The 22,531-nt window shown below is 40.3% G+C and overlaps 1 protein-coding gene across 5 annotated transcripts in view; it reads right to left on the reverse strand.

Moving 5' to 3' along the window:
* The window catches only part of TEC (tec protein tyrosine kinase), a 168,348-nt gene that overhangs the window by 92,983 nt on the left and 52,834 nt on the right, over positions 1 to 22,531 (reverse strand). For all 5 annotated transcript variants that reach the window (XM_061420094.1, XM_061420093.1, XM_061420095.1 and 2 more), the window contains one exon: positions 19,828 to 20,013. In XM_061420094.1, the coding sequence (XP_061276078.1) occupies positions 19,828 to 20,013 (186 nt within the window). The remainder of the gene's footprint in view (positions 1 to 19,827; positions 20,014 to 22,531) is intronic.

Here is a 22,531-nt window from a genome sequence, read left to right on the forward strand (position 1 = left end):
GAACAGTCTTTTGGACTCTGTGGGGAGAGGGAGAGGGTGGGATGATTTGGGAGAATGGCATTGCAATATGTATTATATCATATATGAAACGAGTCGCCAGTCCAGGTTCAATGCACAATACTGGATGCTTGGGGCTGGTGCACTGGGATGACCCAGAGGGATGGTATGGGGAGGGAGGAGGGAGGAGGGTTCAGGATGGGGAACACATGTATACCTGTGGCAGATTCATTTTGATTTATGGCAAAACCAATATAATATTGTAAAGTTAAAATTTTAAAAAAAAGAGTAGGCGTCTTTTTTTAAAATTTTATTTTATTTTTATTTATTTTGTATACTGTTTGAGATTCTTAATTTAAAAAAAAATTTAATCACAATTTAGGGACAAATTTAGGAACCAGAATGTATGGGAAGCAGGCAGCTCACTTTCATTTTCAAAAAATGCCTTAATGGATTTACTTTTTTAAGGAAAATAAGAGAAACTATGTATTCTAAGTTTTATTGTAATTTCTTTTTTCCCCTGATCACTTTATTATGTTTTCATTTTTTAAATATTTAAATACCTTTGTACCCATTTTTCAAACCCTGCACCCCTACTTCTGGCAACCACCAATCTATTATCTCTATCTATAAACTTGGCTTTTTATTTTTTTAGGTTCTACATACTTAAAAAATCACTCTGTAATCCCAGAGAAAGGCAATGCCAAGGAATGCTCAAACTACTGCAGAATTGCACTCATCTCACATGCTAGTAAAGTAATGCTCAATATTCACACAAGCTTCGGCAGTGCGTGAACCATGAACTTCTAGATGTTCAAGCTGGTTTTAGAAAAGGCAGAGGAATTAGAGATCAAATTGCCAAAAATCTGTTGGATCATCAAAAAAGCAAGCAAATTCCAGAAAAACATCTACTTCTGCTTTATTGACTATGCCAAAGCCTTTGACTGTGTGGACCACAATAAACTGTGGAAAATTCTGAAAGAGATGGGAATACCAGACCACCTGATCTGCCTCTTGAGAAATCCATATGCAGGTCAAGAAGTAACACTTAGAACTGGACCCAGAACAACACACTGGTTCCAAATCGGGAAAAGAATATGTCAAGGCTGTATACTGTCACCCTTCTTATTTAACTTATATGCAGAGTAAATCATGAGAAACACTGGGATGGATGAAGCACAAGCTGGAATCAAGATTGCCAGGAGAAATATCAGTAGCCTCAAATATGCAGATGACACCACCCTTATGGCAGAAAGTGAAGAAGAACTAAAGAGTCTCTTGATGACAGTGAAAGAGGAGAGTGACATGCAGAAAACTAAGTGGCTTTTGGTCCCATCACTTCATGGCAAATAGATGGGGAAACAGTGGAAACAGTGATAGATTTTATTTTGGGGGGGCTCCAAAATCAATGCAGATGGTGACTGCAGCCATGAAATTAAAAGATGCTTACTCCTTGGAAGGAAAGTTATGACCAACCTAGATAGCATATTCAAAAGCAGAGACATTACTTTATCAACAAAGGTCCATCTAGTCAAAGCTAAGGTTATTCCAGTAGTCATGTATGGATTTGAGAGTTGGACTGTGAAGAAAGCTGAGCACCAAAGAATGGATGCTTTTGAACTGTGGTAGTGGAGAAGATGCCTGAGAGTCCCTTGGACTGCAAGGAGATCCAACCAGTCCCTCTTAAAGGAGATCAGTCCTGGGTGTTCATTGGAAGGACTGATGTTGAAGCTGAAACTCCAATATTTTGGCCACCTGATGCACAGAGCTGACTCATTGGAAAAGACCCTGATGCTGGGAAAGATTGAAGGTGGTTGGAGAAGGGGATGACAGAGGATGAGACAATTGGATGGCATCACCGACTCAATGGACATGAGTTTGGGTAAACTCTGGGAGTTGGTGATGGAGAGGTAGGCCTGGCATGCTGCAGTCCATGGGGTTGCAAAGAGTGGATGCAACTAAGCGACTGAACTGAACTGACCTGTGGTGTTGGAGAAGACTCTTGAGAGTCTCTTGGACTGCAAGGAGATCCAACCAGTCAATCCTAAAGGAAATCAGTCCTTAATATTCATTGGAAGGATCGATGCTGAAGCTGAAACTTCAATACTTTGGCCACCTGATGTGAAGAAATAACTCATTAGAAAAGACCCTGATGCTGGGAAAGATTGAAGGCGGGAGGAGAAGGGGACAACAGAGGATGAGATAGTTGGATGGCATCACCAACTCGACAGACATGAGTCTGAGTAAACTCCGGGAGTTGGTGATGGACAGGGAGGCCTGGAGTGCTGCAGTCCATGGGGTCGCAAAGAGTCGGACATGACTGAGAGACTGAACTGAACTGATGTTTTCTTTAACTGATTTTTACTTAGCAATGCCCTTGAGGTCTATCTCAAGTATTCAAGTGTTAGTTGCTCAGTCGTGTCCAACTCTTTGCAACCCCACAGACTGTAGCCTGCCAGGCTCCTCTGTCTTTGGGATTTCTTAGGTAAGAATATTGGAGTAAGTGGCCATTCCCTTTCTCCAGAGGATCTTCCCAACCCAGGAATCAAACCCAGGTCTCCTGCATTGCAGGAAGATTCTTTACTGTCTGAGCCACCAGGGAAGCCCCGAGGTCTATCTACATTGTTGCAAATGGCACGCTTTCATTTCTTTTTTTATGATTGAGTAATATTCCCCTATGTGCATGTATGTCTCTGTATATCACAATTTATCCATTCATTCATTTATAGATATTTAGATTGCTCCTGTATTCTGGCTACTGTAAATAATACTACAATGAATACTGAGGAGTGTATATCATTTTGAACTAGTGTTTTCCATTTCTTTAGATATATATCCAAAAGTGGAACTACTGGATCATATGGTAGCTCTATTTTTAATTTTTTGAGAAACCTCCATAATCGTCTTCTGTAGTGGCTGCACCGATTTACAGTCCCACCAACAGTGCACAAATGTTTCCTTTTTCCCACACCCTCACAAATGTTTGTTATTTCTTGTCTTCTTTAATAGCTATTCAGACAAGTGTGAAGTGATATCTCATTGTAGTTCTGATTTGCATTTCTCTGATGATTAGTGATGTTGAACTCCTTTCCATATACCTGTTGGCCATCTGTTATGTCTTCTTTGGAAAAAATGTCAATTCAGACCTTCAGCCCACATTTTTTTTTTTTTTTGGCCACTGACTTGTATGAGTTATTTGTACATTTTAGATATTAACTTCTTATCAGATATGTGATTTGTAAATATTTTCTTCCATTTGGTATGTTGCCTTTTCATTTTGTTGATGCTTTCCTTTTCTATGCAGAATCTTTTTGGTTTGATGAAGACCTATTTGTTTATTTTTGCTTTGTTGCCTTTTCTTTTGGTGTCAGATTTAAAAAATCATCAAGACCTATGTCAATGAGTTTACCACCTAAGGATTTTTACATCTGAATTTATCAGGGATATTGATCTGCAATTATCTTTTCTAGCAGCATCCTTCTCTGGTTTTGACACTGGGGTAATTCTGGGGTAGTTCAGTATAGCTGAAGTCCTGAAAGAAGTAAACTTCAAACCAAGAATACTTAATTGACAGAGTTATTCAGAATTAAAGGACAGACCAAGAGTTTTCCAGACAAACAATGCTAAACGAGTCACCATCACTAAACCAGATGTGTAAGGGCTTCTTTAAACTGAAACATTCATATGTTGCATGAATGAGCAACAAGAAAATACTCGGAAGGATAAATCTCATGGGAAATGTAAGTATAAAGGTAGTGGTGAATGGAAACCAAAGGAAAAGTTGGGTTTTACCAAGTTTTGGGTAAAACTTGACAGCTTTACCCATGTCATACAAATAGACTTTGAAACAGACTATAATAAAAGGTGAAGAATATGTAATTATCATTACCTAATTATAAAGATGTCAACCCAACAAGACGATACACCATTCATAAGTAATTATGTACCCGACATCAGTTCAGTTCAGTGCAGTTGCTCAGTCGTGTACAACTCTTTTCGACCCCATTAATCGCAGCATGCCAGGCCTCCCTGTCCATCACCAACTCCCGGAGTTCACTCAGACTCATGTCCATCGAGTCAGTGATGCCATCCAGCCATCTCATCCTCTGTCATCCCCTTCTCCTCCTGCCCCCAATCCCTCCCAGCATTAGAGTCTTTTCCAATGAGTCAACTCTTCACATCAGGTGGCCAAAGTACTGGAGTTTAAGCCTTAGCATCACTCCTTCCAAAGAAAACCCAGGACTAATCTCCTTTAGAATGGACTGGTTGGATCTCCTTGCAGTCCAAGGGACTCTCAGGAGTCTTCTACAACACCATAGTTCAAAAGCATCAATTCGTCGGCGCTCAGCTTTCTTCACAGTCCAACTCTCACATCCACACATGACCAGTGGAAAAACCATAGCCTTGACTAGACAGATCTTTGTTGGCAAAGTAATGTCTCTGCTTTTGAATATGCTATCTAGGTTGGTCATAACTTTTCTCCCAAGGAGTAAGTGTCTTTTAATTTCATGGCTGCAGTCACCAACTGCAGTGATTTTGGAGCCCAAAAAAATAAAGTCTAATACTGTTTCCACTGGTTCCCAATCTATTTCCCATGAAGTGATGGGACCAGATGCCATGATCTTCGTTTTCTGAATGTTGAGCTTTAAGCCAGCTTTTTCACTCTCCTTTCACTTTCATCAAGAAGCTTTTGAGTTCCTCTTCACTTTCTGCCATAAGGGTGGTGTCATCTGCATATCTGAGGTTATTGATATTTATCCCGGCAATCTTGATTCCAGCTTGTGCTTCTTCCAGCCCAGCGTTTCTCATGATGTACTCTGCATAGAAATTAAATAAGCAGGGTGACAATATACAGCCTTGACGTACTCCTTTTCCTATTGTTTTCCTGAACAACATTCTGTTGTTCCATGTCCAGTTCTAACTGCTGCTTCCTGACCTGCATATAGGTTTCACAAGAGGCAGATCAGGTGGTCTGGTATTCCCATCTCTTTCAGAATTTTCCACAGTTTATTGTGATCCACGCAGTCAAAGGCTTTGGCATAGTCAATAAAGCAGAAATAGATGTTTTTCTGCAACTCTCTTGCTTTTTCCATGATCCAGCAGATGTTGGCAATTTGATCTCTGGTTCCTCTGCCTTTTCTGAAACCAGCTTGAACATCTGGAAGTTCACGGTTCACGTATTGCTGAAGTCTGGCTTGGAGAATTTTGAGCATTACTTTACTAGCATGTGAGATGAGTGCAATTGTGTGGTAGTTTGAGCATTCTTTGGCATTGCCTTTCTTTGAGATTGGAATGAAAACTGACCTTTTCCAGTCTTGTGGCCACTGCTGACTTTTCCAAATTTGCTGGCATATTGAGTGCAGCACTTTCAGAGCATCATCTTTCAGGATTTGGAATAGCTCAACTGGAATTCCATCACCTGCACTAGCTTTGTTCATAGTGATGCTTTCTAAGGCCCACTTGACTCCACATTCCAGGATGTCTGGCTCTAGGTGAGTGATCACACCGTCATGATTATCTTGGTCTTAAAGATCTTTTTTGTTCAGTTCTTCTGTGTATTCTTGCCATCTCTTCTTAATATATTCTGCTTCTGTTAGGTCCATACCATTTCTGTCCTTTATCAAGCCCATTTTTGCATAGGAGGACTTAAATATATAAATATTAACCAACCCAAAGGGAAAAACCACAATGCAATAACAGCAGGGGACTTTAACACCCCATTTACATCAATGGATAGATCGTTCAGACAGAAGATCAATAAGGAGCCATCTGCCTTAAATGATACTTTATATAAGATGTACTTAACAGATATACAGAGAACATTTCATCCAAAAAGCAACATAATATATGTTCTTCTTCAGTGCATATGGAACATTCTCAGTTTCTGTTTGGAGAGGTGAAAAAAGTTCTGGAATTAAATAGTGGTGGTTGTTGCACAACATTATTAATATACTTAATGCCACTGAATTGTACACTTTAAAATAGTTACAATGGTAACTTTTATGTTATGTGTTTTTACCACAATAAGAAAAAAGATGCCATGAAGAGAAGACAAGTCACAAAGCACAAACAAGTATTTGCAAAGCACATACAGATAGTGGGTTTGATTCAGAATATGTATTTTATGTATTCTAAAAGTACATTTTAAAAGGCAGAAAACTTAATGAAAAAAAAAAAGGAGGAAAAAAATCTAAAGGGGCACTTCAACAGAGAGTAAACACCGACAGTAAATGAAAATAGGTAGACTTGCTCACCCTTTTTAGTGACCAAGGAAATATACGTTGGAAAAAAAAAAAATGTTATCACCACTCCACACTCACCAGAATCTGGCTACCCACAGAGGCAGAGGTGAAGCTGAACAGGGAAGGAAAGTCCAAGTCTGAGCAGGTAGGGGAGGTGGGGGACACTGCCGATACACGTTTAATAACTATTTTAAGACTTGAGAATCATATTTAGCCACGAAAAGGACTCTATAACCACACAATCCAACTTCTTCATTTTAGGGTTGAAACTGAGGTACTGCATGGATAACTCACCTCCTCAAGATCACACTGGCTGCTGCTGCTGCTGCTAAGTCACTTAAGTCGTGTCTGACTCTGTGTCACCCCATAGACGGCAGCCCACCAGGCTCCCCCGTCCCTGGGATTCTCCAGGCAAGAAAACTGGAGTGGGCTGCCATTTCCTTCTCCAATACATGAAAGTGAAAAGTGAGAGTGAAGTCGCTCAGTCATGTCTGACTCTTCGCGACCCCATGGAATGCAGCCTCACATCAGCTAGCAGAGCCAAAACAACCTCACACCTTCTAACCACCAACCCATGTTGCACTGAGCCCCAGTATTCTGATGTGCATGAATGTCAGGGCCAAACTATGTCACTCCCCACTCGTAACCCTCCAATATCTTGGTGCTAGGGGCTGGTGCACTGGGATGACCCAGAGGGATGGGATGCGGAGGGAGGTGGGAGCGGAATTCAGGATGGGGAACACATGTACACCCATGGAGGATTCAAATCAACATATGGCAAAACCAATACAATATTGTAAAGTAAAATAAATTAATTAATTAATTTTTTAAAAAAGAAGAAGAACAAAATTCAGTCTTTTCCATGGTTGACAACAATCTATGTACAAACTTGCCCAGGTCACCAGCCACCTCCCCCACCCCCACCAACCCCCCCACCCTGCCAACTCCACTTCAGTCCCTCAGCCTCTCTGCTGTTTCTGGAGCAAAGAAGTACCCCATGTCTCCCTTGGGGCCTTACTTCCTGGATTCACCTGCTGGAACACCCTCCCCTAGGCTTCCATGTGGCTTTCAAGTATTCCTGCTTAGGATTTTAAATACTTTTATTTTTCTTAATATATTTTTAAAAATTATTTTCTTCTCATAATTGGATTAAATTTAGTAGAAAATAACCCTTTTATAGCAAGGTTGGTAATATAAAATTGTGCCCCAATGTAAGTACTTAGAAATAATATAGTATACTGGTTGGTTACAAAACAGATGTATAAAAATCAAGAGCTTGATTACATATCAACAGTATCTAACTATAACACATCCTGAAAATTCACCTGTTCATAAGAGTAACTACAACCATAAAATACTCAGGAATATATTTAGTATGAGACTTTTTAAAAACAATGCTAAAACTTTAATTAAAGAAAAATAAATTGACAAATTTAAATAGATAAACTAGCTTGATCTTGAAAGAAAAATTTAAGAGCATAAACTATAAATGTGCTTCCTTTACAGTGGAGATGTCTGGGGGTATTTCACTCGCAGATTTGTAGTTATTATCAGATACTAGAACAAATAGTGTCTCACAAGTTCTGCAAAAGCAGATCCAAGTCTTGAGAGGCTTGAGGCTTACACACCTTGGGGAGAAGATTCTTATTTTCAGTGCAAAATTATAAATGTGAAAGTGCTAGGGCCCTTCTAGGGGCTTTACAAATCCAATTCTATGGAATTGAAAGGTTCTAATGCTTACTTTTCTTTACCTTCCCAGTCGATCTACCTCTAGTGTTATGAAATATAAAACTGAACAACACAACATTCATCAAACCAGCATTCATTCTATCATGTGCCAGTGGACAAAAGAGACACAGGGTAAACACAATGAGAGCACCACCAACAGATGCTCAGAGGTGCCAAAAATGAGAACTAGCCCTATCCCAAGGTATGCATGGTTTCCCAGGTAGCAGAGTGGTAAAGAATCCGCCTGCCAATGCAGGAGATACAAGAGATGCAGGTTCAACCCCTGGGTCAGGAAGGTCCCCTGGAGGAGGAAATGACAACCCACTCCAGTATGCTCACCTGGAGAATTCCAGAGACAGAGTAGCCTGGCGGGCTACAGTCCAGGGGGTCACAAAAAGTCAGACATGACTGAGCACACACACACACACACACACACACACACACACGCACACACGCACACATGCACACACACAGGGTATGCAACTCCCCTAGTGATCAGACTCCACAAATGCAACTAGACTACAAGGAGCAAAGATCAATGAAATCACCTGTGATTAGTGACTTATTAGGAAAATGAAATGGTTACGCTTATTGCAAAAAAAAAAAAAAAATGTCTGTATCTGGGAAAGGCCAGATGCAAGACAAAAACTCTGAAACACATTATACTAAAAAGACAGAAGTGGGTAGACAATGCAATTTACTTGTAACAACAACAATCACTGACACTTAGAATGGCACCTACTAGATGCCAGGAACTGTCCTAACTACTTCATATGCAGGGGAATCCATTTACTCCTGACAAAAACCTGTAAGGAAGTACTATTATTTGCCCCAGTTTAAAGATGAGGAAAATGAGACACAGAGAGATTAAGAAATTTGACTGAGGTCACACAGTTAATAAGTAACAAATTGAGAATTTGAACCCACACCATCTGGCTCCAGAGTCCATGATCTACTCTCTAACTCACAGAAAAGCAATTAATTCAAAGATGGACCTCAGACCACAACAGAAGTTCCCTACAGTGAAGAAGGAATAGAAAACCGCCGATAAGCTTGTTCTAGAACCTCTAGAAATATACTCTCTCATCCAGTAGATATTGGTCTTGTTTCCTACATATATTTTAGTCGTAATACCTATCTTAGAAAGTGATTAAGTGTGATATCTGAAAGTAAAAGAATCGCTTTGTTTAAAAACAAATTTTAAATTCCATATTTGACCTTTAGCTTCAAGCTGCTAAATTTTCCAAGAAAATTCAAGTCTCTACCCTTTTTTTGATGTTGTACAATAATCAGTGCTTCCTTGATGGCTCAGATGGTAAAGAATCTGCTTGCAATTCAGGATTGAACCTGGGTTCAATCCCTGGGTTGGGAAGATCCCCTGAAGAAGGGAATGGCTACCCGCTCAAGTATTCCTGCCTGGAAAATTCCATGGACAGAGGGGCCTGGCAGGCTACAGTTCATGGAGTCACAAAGAGTTGGAGACGAGTGAGCAACTAACACTTAGCCAGGACTGAGTTAGCCTAAAAATCAGCTTACTTAACTATTTAGAAAAAATATTTAACTACTTATCTACTACTTTAAAAAGCACTTAACGTCTTACTGCAATAGATTTTATGGGTTCTCTTCAGCTGTGATAATGTTCTCTACTTGTTGGGATAGAATATGAATATGAATAAATTCATCTTTAGTTGAGTTACCTGTGAGTTTTCTTTGTGAAGAAACATTTGACCATTCATACTTTGAAATGAGGGCTTCCTGGGTAGCTCAGCTGGTAAAGAATCCGCCTACAATGCAGGAGACCCAGTTCAATTCCTGGGTCAGGAAATTCCCCTGGAGAAGGGATAGGCTACCCACTCCAGTATTCTTAGGCTTGCCTGGTGGCTCAGATGGTAAAGAATCTGCCTGCAATGTGGGAGACCTGGGTTCGATCCCTGGGTTGGGAAGATCCCCTGGAGAAGGTTATGGCAATCCACTCCAGTATTCTTGACTGGAGAATCCCTATAGACAGAGGAGCCTGGTGGGCTACAGTCCATGGGGTCACAAACAGTCAGACACGACTGAACAACTAAGCACAGCACAAGCACTTTGAAATGAACTATTTAAAGTTAAATAAAATGAATTATTTAACCAAACCCATTTTAAAGTTCTGAAGAGTTACAACTTCAGTTTAGCCCTTTCCATTTCTTTCATCTAAGCATTCACAGGAATGTGCTCTTTCTGTGGGTCCCTTTTCTGTACAACTATAATTCACTGAAATGCATAGGGTTCCCAGCATCTCACAGGGGTACAATGAGGAAAAAAGCAAACACAATTCAACATCTGCTAAAAGAACACCCTTTCAAGATCTTATATATAAAGCTACAGAAGGAAAGGAGGAAGGAAATGTATGTTTAGAGGCGGTCAGTGAAAACACTATTTAAGGAAGTCCCCCTTCATGGGAAGGAACATAATGTGGTTTAACAGCATGCTAGCCAGAAAGATAAGGCATCTTGGTTCACCTAGTCAAATGGGATCTCACTTCAGAGAAGGTACAGGACTTAGTTGTTCCTCCTTCAGTGTCTTCACTTGTGAAGTAAACGGTGGAGAAATGGTTATCTACACATATACTTTATGGAGATGCTATGGAGAACAGAATATTGCAAGTGTGTATGTAAAACCCCTCTACATTTGTGAAATCTAGGCTATGTAAAGTCTAAGAACAGTGGGAAACCCAAGGGCAAGGGAAGTTCAGAGTTTCAGGTAATCCAGAAAAGTATGGGCGAGTGCAAATAACTGTGGCATACAAGGACAAGAACTCCAGGTGGCAAGAAGTCCCCTTTGAAACAGACTGGATGCAGGATAGGAAAGTCTACCATTATGAACCCAGAAAGGCAGAACTATAACTTAATCAGATTGTAAGCTTAACAAAACCAGGATCATCCATTTTTCGGTTTCCCCATCCCTATCTTATTGTGTGTGTGTGTGTGGTCAGTCATTTCTGACTTTTTGCAACTCATGGACTATAGCCTGCCAGGTTCCTCTGCCCATGGAATTCTCCAGGCAAGAATATTGAAATGGGCTGGCATTTCCTTCTCCAGAGTATCTTCCCGACTCAGGGATCAAACCCAGGTCTCCTGCACTACAGGCAGATTCTTTACCATCTGAGCTACTGGGAAGTCCGTGCTTCCTCTACTCATATAATTTGGCCTCTTTTCTAATTGTCCTTCAGGACAAGTGATATCATATCTATCCTCATCAACAAACACTTAATAGAAACTACTAATTACAGAACTAGCTTCTAAGATTTCTAAGGATCCCCAGACCAGCAGCTCGTGATGCAGAGAACAAAACTCATCTTACAAAAACCATGATGTCAAATACAGTTCTTTAAAAAAAAAGAAAAGCTGCAACAAGTGACATACACTTCTGGTTAAAACAAGTTTCTTTTAAGACAGGCAGGTGGGAAAGGGGGGTACAGAGAAACACTGTTTCCACTATACTGCCATTTCCCAGACATTCTGGGAATTGGTCTTTTCATAATTGCCTTCAGTGCCTACAGCACAGTTTTCTGAATATATTCAGTGCTAAAATAACTATACAAAACTTTGATGTAAATTTTATTTTTTGATAACACTAAAAATTGCTGAAAGCTATGAATAAATTAGGTAATACCATTTCTGAACAGAAATGCTAATTTTTTCTTACAGGCTTTGTCTTTCTCATCATGATACAAATAATTAGTGAATAAATCACAACTATTATAGCCAGATCCAGAAGTGTTTTTGAGACCTAGAATTCTTTCATTATTTCTACTTTTAAGTAGCATGAGGACCAAACCTTTGATTAAACTCCCACTTCATTTACTAGAAATTACTCATACTGTACTATTCTCCATAAAATGCTTTATATGACTAGTAATTGTTTAACACAGAAAAAGAAAAAGTTAAAATTGAGGAGGGGGCGAGAGAAAGGGAAACAGGAAAAAGTGATTTCTCATCATCCCAGGTACCAGGCTAAAATAATTTATTTCATGGGAAGGTGATCTTCAGCTCCTAATGATGACCATGAGAATGTGAGCAGGGGAATAACTTATAATGATTTTTAAATCTGATTTCACGCATGTGGACTCTCATATACAGTCACTGAGTATTCATGATATAGTTGGCATTTTACAACAAAGAACAGTATTTCCTGTATACCGTTATCTTCCTTGCACCATGAACATTTACAATTTGTATGTCTTGACCTACTAAACACAATGCATGATCAGGGATTAGATGCTGGACTTGGGAGGGGAGGTTTTGAAACAGCTATGAAAACATCAGTGGAATGATGAATGAAATTTGACCATGGCTGCTGCTGCTGCTGCTGCTGCGTCGAGTCAGTCGTGTCCGACTCTGTGCAACACGGCAGCCCACCAGGCTCCTCTGTCCCTGGGATTCTCCAGGCAAGAGTACTGGAGTGGGTTGCCATTGCCTTCTACTATTTGACCATGGACTCTGGACCAAATAATAGTATTGTATCAGTGTTACATGTCTTGACTTTGACCATTGTACTGTTGTTCTAAAAGAGAATATCCTCATTTTTAGGCAATATACAACAACCCATTTAGTGGCAAAAAGGGATTATCTACATGGGCCTTTGCTGTGATCCAGTTAAGACTCTACACTTCCACTGCAGAGGGCACAGGTTCTATTCCTGATGCGGCCACAAAAAAAAAAAAAAAAGAAGTAAAGAAGGGGACTGTCTACAACGTATTCTCCAGTGGTTCAGAAAACATGCATAGGAAGAGAAAGAGACCAAGTAACAGACCAACAGAATGACAGAGCAAATGGAGCAACCAGAGGCAATTTGTGAATCTAAGTAAAGTTTATCTGAGAATTCCTTGTACTAGTCCTGCAACTCTTCTATCAGTTTGAAACTATAGCAAAATAAAAGGTTATAAAAATACTTTAGGAGAGTGGATAGAACAAATGGTGTTATCCCCCTCTTCAGTCTTAAATACGTTTCTGCTTCCTACAGGAAAAAAAAGAAAAAAAAAAGTGAATACTGTTCGATGGAAATAGATAAATTGGCAAATAAAGAGGGTAAATCAGACCCCTAGGACTTCAGACCTACATCTTGGCTGTTTTAAGTGATGAAGAAGGTCAGATCCAGGAGAGTAGAATAAGAACACAAATACGAATCAAGAGTGGGAGAAGAAGAGACAGAGAGGAAATTAAGACACAAGACAGGAAGCTGATACAACCTTATTTCAGAAACATGGAAACTCAACTACCAGTGAGAAAATGAGTTTTCATGGGATCACAGAGTTGAGACTTTTCAGAGCCAGAAAAATCCCCTAGTACACTAGCCACTTTACTGTTTATGGAGTATTTAGAGCTGTCTCACTTTTTATAAGCTGGAGAATTGTCTGGAAACCTCTAAAGCCTGATGCCAATGCTCCCAATTGTCCTGAAATAAAAGAAACTATATCTTCTACCCCATACTCACCCCCCAGAATCCTAGAAAGTGCTAGAAGACACAAATCTTCAGGTAGCAATAAGAAGGATCCTATAAACTTATACTTTCCCCTAGGAGTCCAGCTAGTCAAGGCATACAACTAAGGGAGAAATAACCAATAATCGCAGAAGCTTACAAGCTCTTATGCCTGCATCACTAGAGTCTCCAGGTTCCCAGGGTCAGTCAAGCAAACAACAATATGACCCAGAAGACCTTATAGAAATACGAGAGATGGCCCAGGATATTCAAGAGACTCATGCCATCATCTTGTAACTCCCTCCACCATCAAGACAGTTAAACTGGCTAAAAGGTTAAATTTTCAATCATCTCATCACATAGAATGTTTGATTTAAGTACAAAGTAATAAAATGATAAGGGAGGCATTACAGAAAGAGCACTGAACTTACAGTTAGAATACCAAGGCTCTAATCCTGACTCTTATTCTTACTAGCATCATGATAACCTTTTTGGTTGTCCATGATATTTTTTGGGCTCCAAAATCACTGCAGATGGTGATTGCAGCCATGAAATTAAAAGACGCTTACTCCTTGGGAGAAAAGTTATGACCAACCTAGATAGCATATTCAAAAGCAGAGACATTACTTTGTCAACAAAGGTCCGTCTAGTCAAGGCTATGGTTTTTCCAGTGGTCATGTATGGATGTGAGAGTTGGACTGTGAAGAAAGCTGAGTGCCGAAGAATTGATGCTTTTGAACTGTGGTGTTGGAAAAGACTCTTGAGAGTCCTCTTGGACTGCAAGGAGATCCAACCAGTCCATTCTGAAGGAGATCAGCCCTGGGATTTCTTTGGAAGGAATGATGCTAAAGCTGAAACCCCAGTACTTTGGCCACCTGATGCGAAGAGTTGACTCACTGGAAAAGACTCTGATGCTGGGAGGGATTGGGGGCAGGAGGAGAAGGGGACGACAGAGGATGAGGTGGCTGGATGGCATCACTGACTTGATGGACATGAGTCTGAGTGAGCTCCGGGAGTTGGTGATGGACAGGGAGGCCTGGCATGCTGTGATTCATGGGGTCGCAAAGAGTCGGACACGACTGAGCGACTGAACTGAACTGAACTGCTGTCTGCATAGGATAAACCTGCATAGGAAGCCCTGCCTTCTTTGAAGGGTTGAGGTCTCCCTAAATCTCCTTTGAACCAACCAGCCATCCTACTGGGTACTGAGGACTCAACTCTCCACTCAACTCCCGAAAATTCGAAAACAGGAAAGCTTTGAACCCTGCCCTCAAAGAGCTTGAAGTCCAATGGGGGAACAGACACATAAACAAAGTCAAGCAACCAAGATGTCTCAATAAAAATATGGGACAGGGCACAGAGGGCTGATGGGGGCTGGTGAGTCCACCACTGGTGTGAGGATTACAGAAAAGGCTTCAGAGAAGGTAAGGACTGAACTCAGTCAGAAAAGATGAGCAAGTGTTGACTAGGCCTCTCACTATATTTTTGATGGATAAAATGTGGATAGATAAATCCTGGCAGGTATGTGGAAGAATATATCACTCCAAGCTGATTGAACAATACTAAGAAAGGTACAATGTGAAAGAGTACAGGTAGAAGACACAGCTGGAGATGGAGGAAAGACAGAGGGAAGACAAGGAAAAATGGCATCAAGTACCTTGTATTCCAATCTAAGGAGTTTTAACTTGATCCTAGAGTAGATGCAAAGCTATAGGTTTTAAGTATCCTTCTGAAGTCTGTATAGTTGAAAGATGAAGATTCAAAAGTAGAATCAACTAGGGCAGTGATCCACCAAAAGAATGAAAGTGGGAGCTGGAATAAGATTCTGATGAAAGAAAGGAGAATTCATGAGATTTGGTAACAGACTGGATGTGTGTTGGGTTGAGCAGTCATGGTAAAGGAGTTAAGGGTGTAAAGAGACAATATATATGAAAGTAATTTCTAAATTACAAAAACAATTGAAAAACATTGTTTTATAAAGTCTAGATAGATAATGACAGAATCAGACAGAAACCTTAGTTTTGTCTGATGTTAATTTTCTTCTACCACAAAGAAACGTTTTTAAAAAATCATAACTGAAAGTAAGAAAAATTTCCTCAAAACTTTTAAAATAAAAATTTATCTGTACTATAGAGATATTTAATAGATTTTTTTCCTTATTTTTCCCTGGAGTATCAAGGTTGTTTCAAAGATAGGCTTTGAATAAACAGCCCTGTAATTCATCGGTATTTGATTGACCTTGTGTAAGTTTTTATTACATACAAGTCTCGTGTTGCTCATTTTTGAAATGAGAGTCCTAGTAAGATGTAATACGCTATTCTTTTGAGGAATAAAGAAAATAATGCATGTACTTAGCACAGTAGAACAGTACCTGGCCATATCTGGTACTCAATAATTTGTGCCATAACTACTACAGATGTGTGGGAAGGAGCTAACCTAACAGGCCTGTGAGGCTGAAAAAGGTCTGCTTACAAGGCTGGTCCTTGGCTGGCATCTGGGAACTTGGACTTTGGGAGAGGGAGAGCTCTAACATTCCCAGTGCTAATAAGAATAGCTCACTGGGTCTAAATTGTACAGACAATCTGGTTTACGCTGAACATCTGCTTTCTTTCTGGAGTCTGGAGTTTTGGTACATGCTTTGACAAAGGGTGTCTATGTGACCAGCCCAGTGAAAACCTTTAGCACTGAGTCTCCACTGAGATTCCCAGTGAGAAAACATTTCACAACTGTCACAACTGGGAGCTGAAGGAATTATACACCCGCTTTGTGACTCTACCGAGAGAGAACTCCTGCAAGCTTGTGCTTGGTTTCTCCAGACCTGCCCCATGCACCTTTTGCCTTGCTCATTTTGCTTTGTCTCCCTTTCACTGAAATAAATCATAGCAGTGACCTCAACTCTATACTGAGTCCCATGCATTCTACTGAATCCCTGAACCTAGGGATGGCCTTAGAGATCCCCAGCACAACTAGTCTCCCTGTTCCTCAACCTCATAAACTACTGGCCAGTTTTCAAACCAGAGGAGTATTACAGACAACAAACCAACCAGATTGATAATTTCAAAGTCGAATTATAAAACTTCCTGATTTCTCAAGTAACAATAGTTGCAGATTTATATACAACTTGAAATTTCTGTATTCAAACATCTCATCATATAGAAATCTCACCATTCTTTGTTTTCTATTATTTAATAGGTCATTTTTCTGATTAAACTCCAGTCCTATTCTTCCCTATATTCCATCTCAAAACCAAGTGGAGGCTCCAGCAGAATATGAGGTGGTCTGATCTATGTGATTAGTTCCCTAATCAGAAAGCAAGATCACAGTGTCCTCTGTTCTGTGTTATTACAAGAAGAGCAAACAATATAAATTGTCAGTAAGATCGTTTATCAGTTCACTAGAAGATGCAGAAATATGAGCTAGTTGAGAACGAATAAGGACAAACCAAAAAATGAACCACTGAAGAAACTAAAACACAAGTTTTCCAACATCAGACTTGGAAGAAACAGCTTGACTGAATTTCCCAATGAATTTCCCAGAATTCCTGGGCATACTTCGAAAAGTACAATAAACTGTACTTAGGGTACAAGAAAATTTTCAGTAAAGTCCTGCTGCCATCATATCAAAGGAGCTGGGAAGTAGAAAACCTGGAGAAGACTGATGTCTGACTCACACTGTGATTAACTGAGACTTTTAATAAAGGATAAGAGTCACTTAATAGCTATAAAGAAACCACGTAGCTACTAGATCAATCAGTAGCCTACCCACTGTTTCTCTTCTAAAACAGAATATGAACAACTAAAATAATATATCTGGGGCTATCCACTTAAAAGAGTTTTATATTTGTAACAAAATAATATTTTTAAAATACCTGTTGATTTCCATGGGTTACCCACATTACAGCCCTTCTTAGATCACAGCTTCTAGGGTAAGGGAGATGGTAACAAGAACACTGATCCACGGAAAACAGAAAACTGGGCACATTAACCCAAACAGGGAAGAAACACTACAATGACATGCTATTGGGCTTACCTAGAAGCCAGGTTCAGAGCTGTCATGAAGGAATTAAGCCCAGTATATCAGAACCTTTACTTTATGAAGAATTCAGATTCTTATCTTAAAATTCCAAACTTTTTAATATAGGTAAACATTTGTTTTTAATTGTGGGAGGAAAGCAAATCTGTAATCATATTTTCAACTGAAGGTCATAAGTGTCCCAATGAACATCAGTTCCTGAGAAAAGAATCCAGGAGGGATAAAAATGCCCAGCTCCTGGGATAAGTAAGGGCTCAGGCAGAACTAGCTAATGCGACTAGGCTCCCTGGGCCAGTCATCAGTAGCCAGAAAGGAGATGAATTCTTTTTTTTTTTCCCATTAAAGTATAGTTGATTTATAATATCATGTAAGTTTCATGTATACAGCATAGTGGTTCAGGTTTTTGCAGATTATATTCCATTATAAATTATAAAATATCGAGTATAATCCCCTGTGTGTCGGTGTGTGTGCTCAGTTGTGTCCGATTCTTTGTGACCCCGTGGACTAGCCCATCAGGTTCCTCTGTCCATGGGATTTTCCAGGCAAGGTAATTCCCTGTGCTATACAGTAAATCGATGATAAGTGTCAGAGGCTGGGCTTTTTTTACATGTTGTGACAACTTCCTCATTCTGTCCTTTCTGGTTCTCATGGTGGCTGAAGCTGCTTCCAGGAAAGACAGCAGGTCAGGTTGTCAAACAAGAGGGTTTCCACTCTTCTCTTTATTCTCCCTAAGCTAAAGCAATGAGGGCCTTTTTAACTTTGTATCATCTTTGTATTATCATTTATCATCTTCAAAGTGACTTAACAATTACAAAGAATTTCAACTGTAACAGTCCATATCTCTAAACACGTAAAGTAGGTTTCCAAGGCTTTCTTGGTTAGTAAAGGACCACACTTTCCCATGTTTACTGTAATATTTCTATTCTTTTCTTATTATACTATTCAAACTATAACAGATCATTATCATACAGCAAAAATGTATTAATGTTTCCCTTAAATTTTATTTTAGATTTTAAAATAATTCATATTTCTAGTCTTACCTGAAACTCTTTGGAATCCTGAATTTTTCAGATTTAATAAATGTATTATACCTCATATACCACACATAACACTCACAGCAAGAACTAGGACAGCCCCACGCAATTAAACACATGATTATTACCAAATATACCCATATCCACTAAGATAAAAACTAAAAATAGCTTCATCTAAGGTCAGGTTTTACAACTGAGTTTTTGAAGTTTGGGTCTTCAGCATTATGGGGATTTAGGAAGGTGGATAAAAGACTGAATTATATGAACCTGCAGAATTCCACAGGTCACAATGACAAGCCACAACAGAAATTAACAGAATTGAGAGCCACCAGTGAAAAGCAATGTCATTCTGTCTGTACTGGGGGAACCAAAACACAGAGAAATCAGTGGGAGAAATTAGTGGAAGTAAAACAAAAACAAAAAGAAGCAAATCCATTTCTGAGGATGGTACTCCAGAAAAAAAGTAGAGTAAAATAAAACAAAACATCAAGATCACCAACAATCTACTAGTAAACAACTAGACCACGGCATGTGGTAAACAAGGGTGACCCAGTCTCTCCAGCCATCCCCTGGGACTCGAGAAAATGTCTAAAAGGGAGAACATGGCTGGACCTGCAGTACTGGATGATGAGTCCCCAACACGGCAGGAAGAAAAAGGTGGGTCAGAGGCTACTCTACACTCACACACCTCATCGAGTGGTAGAACCAGAGGACAAACCAACTTAAGAGCCAGGAGCTGGATGACAACATGAACCCCATGCCAGCTGCTCACCAACCAGGTTCTCAGTGAGCCACTGTCCCCTGCTGCCATCAAAGGAACTTTGTACTAGCTGCTTAGCACCAAAAAAGTTGAACAGTTTTGCTGCCAGTCAACTTCATCAAATCACTAACCAGTTTTAAGTGACTTCCACCGAGTAGTGAAGAAATATTCATAGTGATGGACATAGACACAGTTTGTATGTGCTAATAAAGAAGACTTTGATACATAATATGAGTTTATGCGAAACGGTCATTTACAAAACATACCTAATGAATTCCACAAGGATCTAAAACTGATGTAGGAATTTATTTCCTCTAACAGATTAATTCAGTAGGCCAACATAAAATGTATACCCACGTATACTAAACCCATAATTAACAGACGTGTGAAAATGTCCATCCATATTCTAAACTTTTTCTTTCAAATCATTAGCTTAACTTCATTAGCTAACAAATCATTAGCTTAACTTCATTAACCTAAAGCTTATTGCATAAGATTTGGAGGGTGTGAGGAATGTCAGTGTCAAAAGGCAGTATCAACATAGAAAGCAGCAAAGTAAATTTTGATTGTCTCCTACCTCTGGGCGACCCTCGTAGTAGGTCAACATGGACTTTGTGAGCACAAAAAGTCTCTCTTTGTAGTTTAAGGGCGACGTCTTCTTTTTCTGCTGTGACCTCTTAATAAGAATCTCTTCCAGAATAGTGTTAAAATTCATCTCGGTCTTCTGATCACTCTTTCTCCTGCCATTGAAGATCCCAGTGTTCTAAAGTAAGAAAATTAACAGTTGAAATAAAATGCAACATGTTAATTATCCAAGGACGCCAGTCATTCCAAATTACAAAAACAGATTTTACTCTGACAGCTGGAGCTGAGGAATGTTACTCTATGCACCCGGACAGAAAGTGCCTGGACAGGGCATAAAAGCTCAACCTCCTCTTCTTCCCTGCTGCTGCTGCTGCTAAGTCACTTCAGTCGTGTCTGACTCTGTGTGACCCCATAGACGGCAGCCCACCAGGCTCCCCCGTCCCTGGGATTCTCCAGGCAAGAACACTGGAGTGGGTTGCCATTTCCTTCTCCAATGCATGAAAGTGAAAAGTGAAAGTGAAGTTGCTCAGCTGTGTCCAACTCTTCACGACCCCATGGACTGCAGCCTACTAGGCTCCTCCATCCATGGGATTTTCCAGGCAAGAGCACTGGAGTGGGTTGCCATTGCCTTCTCCCTAGCCCCATCCTTTTCCTCCAAGTCCCAGGATTTGATAAGAAAACCTAATCCGAACCGCCATGATGATCCACTCCTTTGTCCCTCCCTGCCAATCCCTTGGTTTGCTGGCACACTCTACTGCTATTTGATTGCAGAGAAACAAATATCTCAGATGGAAAAGTACATTTCATCACCTGCATGGCTAGTTTAGGCTGGTATTTAAATTGCCTCAGGATCTTGGTACACAAATAGACAAGCACATAGGCATGGCAGATTTGAACAAAATGAATTACCACAGTGGTGTATGGCATCAATTTCCAGTTGTAACAAGGATGTAATCTTGATAAGCAACCTCACCACCAGAACTACAAGGATGCTCTCTGATACCTACACTACCATTCCCCACATTCTCTTCCCTGTGGCTCCTGTCTCAATCACAAGAGAAAACGATTCCCACCCAGTTACAGCTTATGCTACTCAGCTACCCTACCCTACATGGCTGCCCCTCAAGGCAGAGCTCCTCTGTATGAGGTCCTCAGTCCTGTATTTGGAGCCCCCACATCTAGACTATCCATGCCCAGGCTAATAAGCCTTCCAAAATCCAACAAAATTTCACTTTCTGAAAACCAAAGACACTCAGTAAAGGCCTGGACATTTTTATCTGAGACAAGTTGAAAGGACAACAGCCCTTTCTTCCCTTCCTTCCACCACACCCTGACAAGAAGTTACTGTGTATAAAATCATAGAGGCAGGGACTTCCCAGGTGGTCCAGTGGCTAAGACTCTGGCCTCACAATACTGGGAGCCTGGGTTCGATCCCTGGCCAAGGAACTAGATTCCACATGCAGCAACTAAAGATCCTGTATGCCACAACTAAGACCTGACACAATTAAATAAATTAATAAAATATTTTTTTTAAAAATCAGAGAGGCAACAGGAGTCACGTGAAGAAAATAAGTGGTTATCAGAGAGCACAACTGGGAACTTGCCACTGAGTTTGGCAGTGAGAAATTTACAAACTTTTTGGCCAACCCAATACCAACCTCAGCCAACATGATACCACCCAAGCTGACACTCTGGCAACTTCCTTGCAACTCCCTACTACTGATCTTTCATTATCCAATCAGGCCCTCTGTTTTCTGTAAAGTTACTTTACAACAGCTTAACCTCTGAACATCAGTTTCTTTCATTCATAAAACATGGAGCTAAATATCACAAGGTTACTGTGAGGTTTAATGAGATGTGAGAGAGAACTTACTTATTATGAAACACTGTACAAATGTTTATTATTGTTATTTTTTAATTCCAGTGTTCTTTTTTTAGCTTGAAGAATTATCATCTGGGCCATGAAAATAGCTTTCCAACTGGTCTTCCTTTCACCCCAGCTCCTGCCTCCTTTTATTCAAACTACATGCCCTTTATTTTCATTGGCTCAGCCTTCAAAGACACCACTGTCATCATGCCATTATTCCCACTGGCTCAGCCTCCAAAGACATCACTGTCATCACACCACATTCATTCACTGGAAATCCTCCATGCCTCCCCAAAGTCCTCCTCATCACCTGCAGGATAAAGTAAAAATTCTTTAGCCAAAACACTAGACATGGTCCACAATTTAGCTGCAACCTAACATCCAACCTTTACTTTTACTGCTCTCCAAACACTCCACCGGAGAAGGCAACGGCACCCCACTCCAGTACCCTTGCCTGGAAAATCCCATGGGTGGAGGAGCCTGGTGCACTGCAGTCCATGGGGTCACTAAGAGTCAGACACAACTGAGCGACTTCACTTTCACTTTTCACTTTCATGCATTGGAGAAGGAAATGGCAACCCACTCCAATGTTCTTGCCTGGAGAATCCCAGGGACGGGGAGCCTGATGGGCTGCTGTCTATGGGGTCACACAGAGTCGGACACGACTGAAGCGACTTAGCAGCAGCAGCAGCCAACACTCCACATCCCAGTCAAAATAGTCAGCATTCATTCCCTGGCCTAGAGAACCCCCTCTCTCCACCTATGAAAACTACTAGCTCAAAACTCACCTCCCTGATGAAGCCTTTCCTGATGGTCTCAATTAATTAAA

Source organism: Bos javanicus, chromosome 6, assembly GCF_032452875.1.
Source record: "Bos javanicus breed banteng chromosome 6, ARS-OSU_banteng_1.0, whole genome shotgun sequence".
In the NCBI taxonomy this organism is placed as follows: Eukaryota; Metazoa; Chordata; class Mammalia; order Artiodactyla; family Bovidae; genus Bos; species Bos javanicus.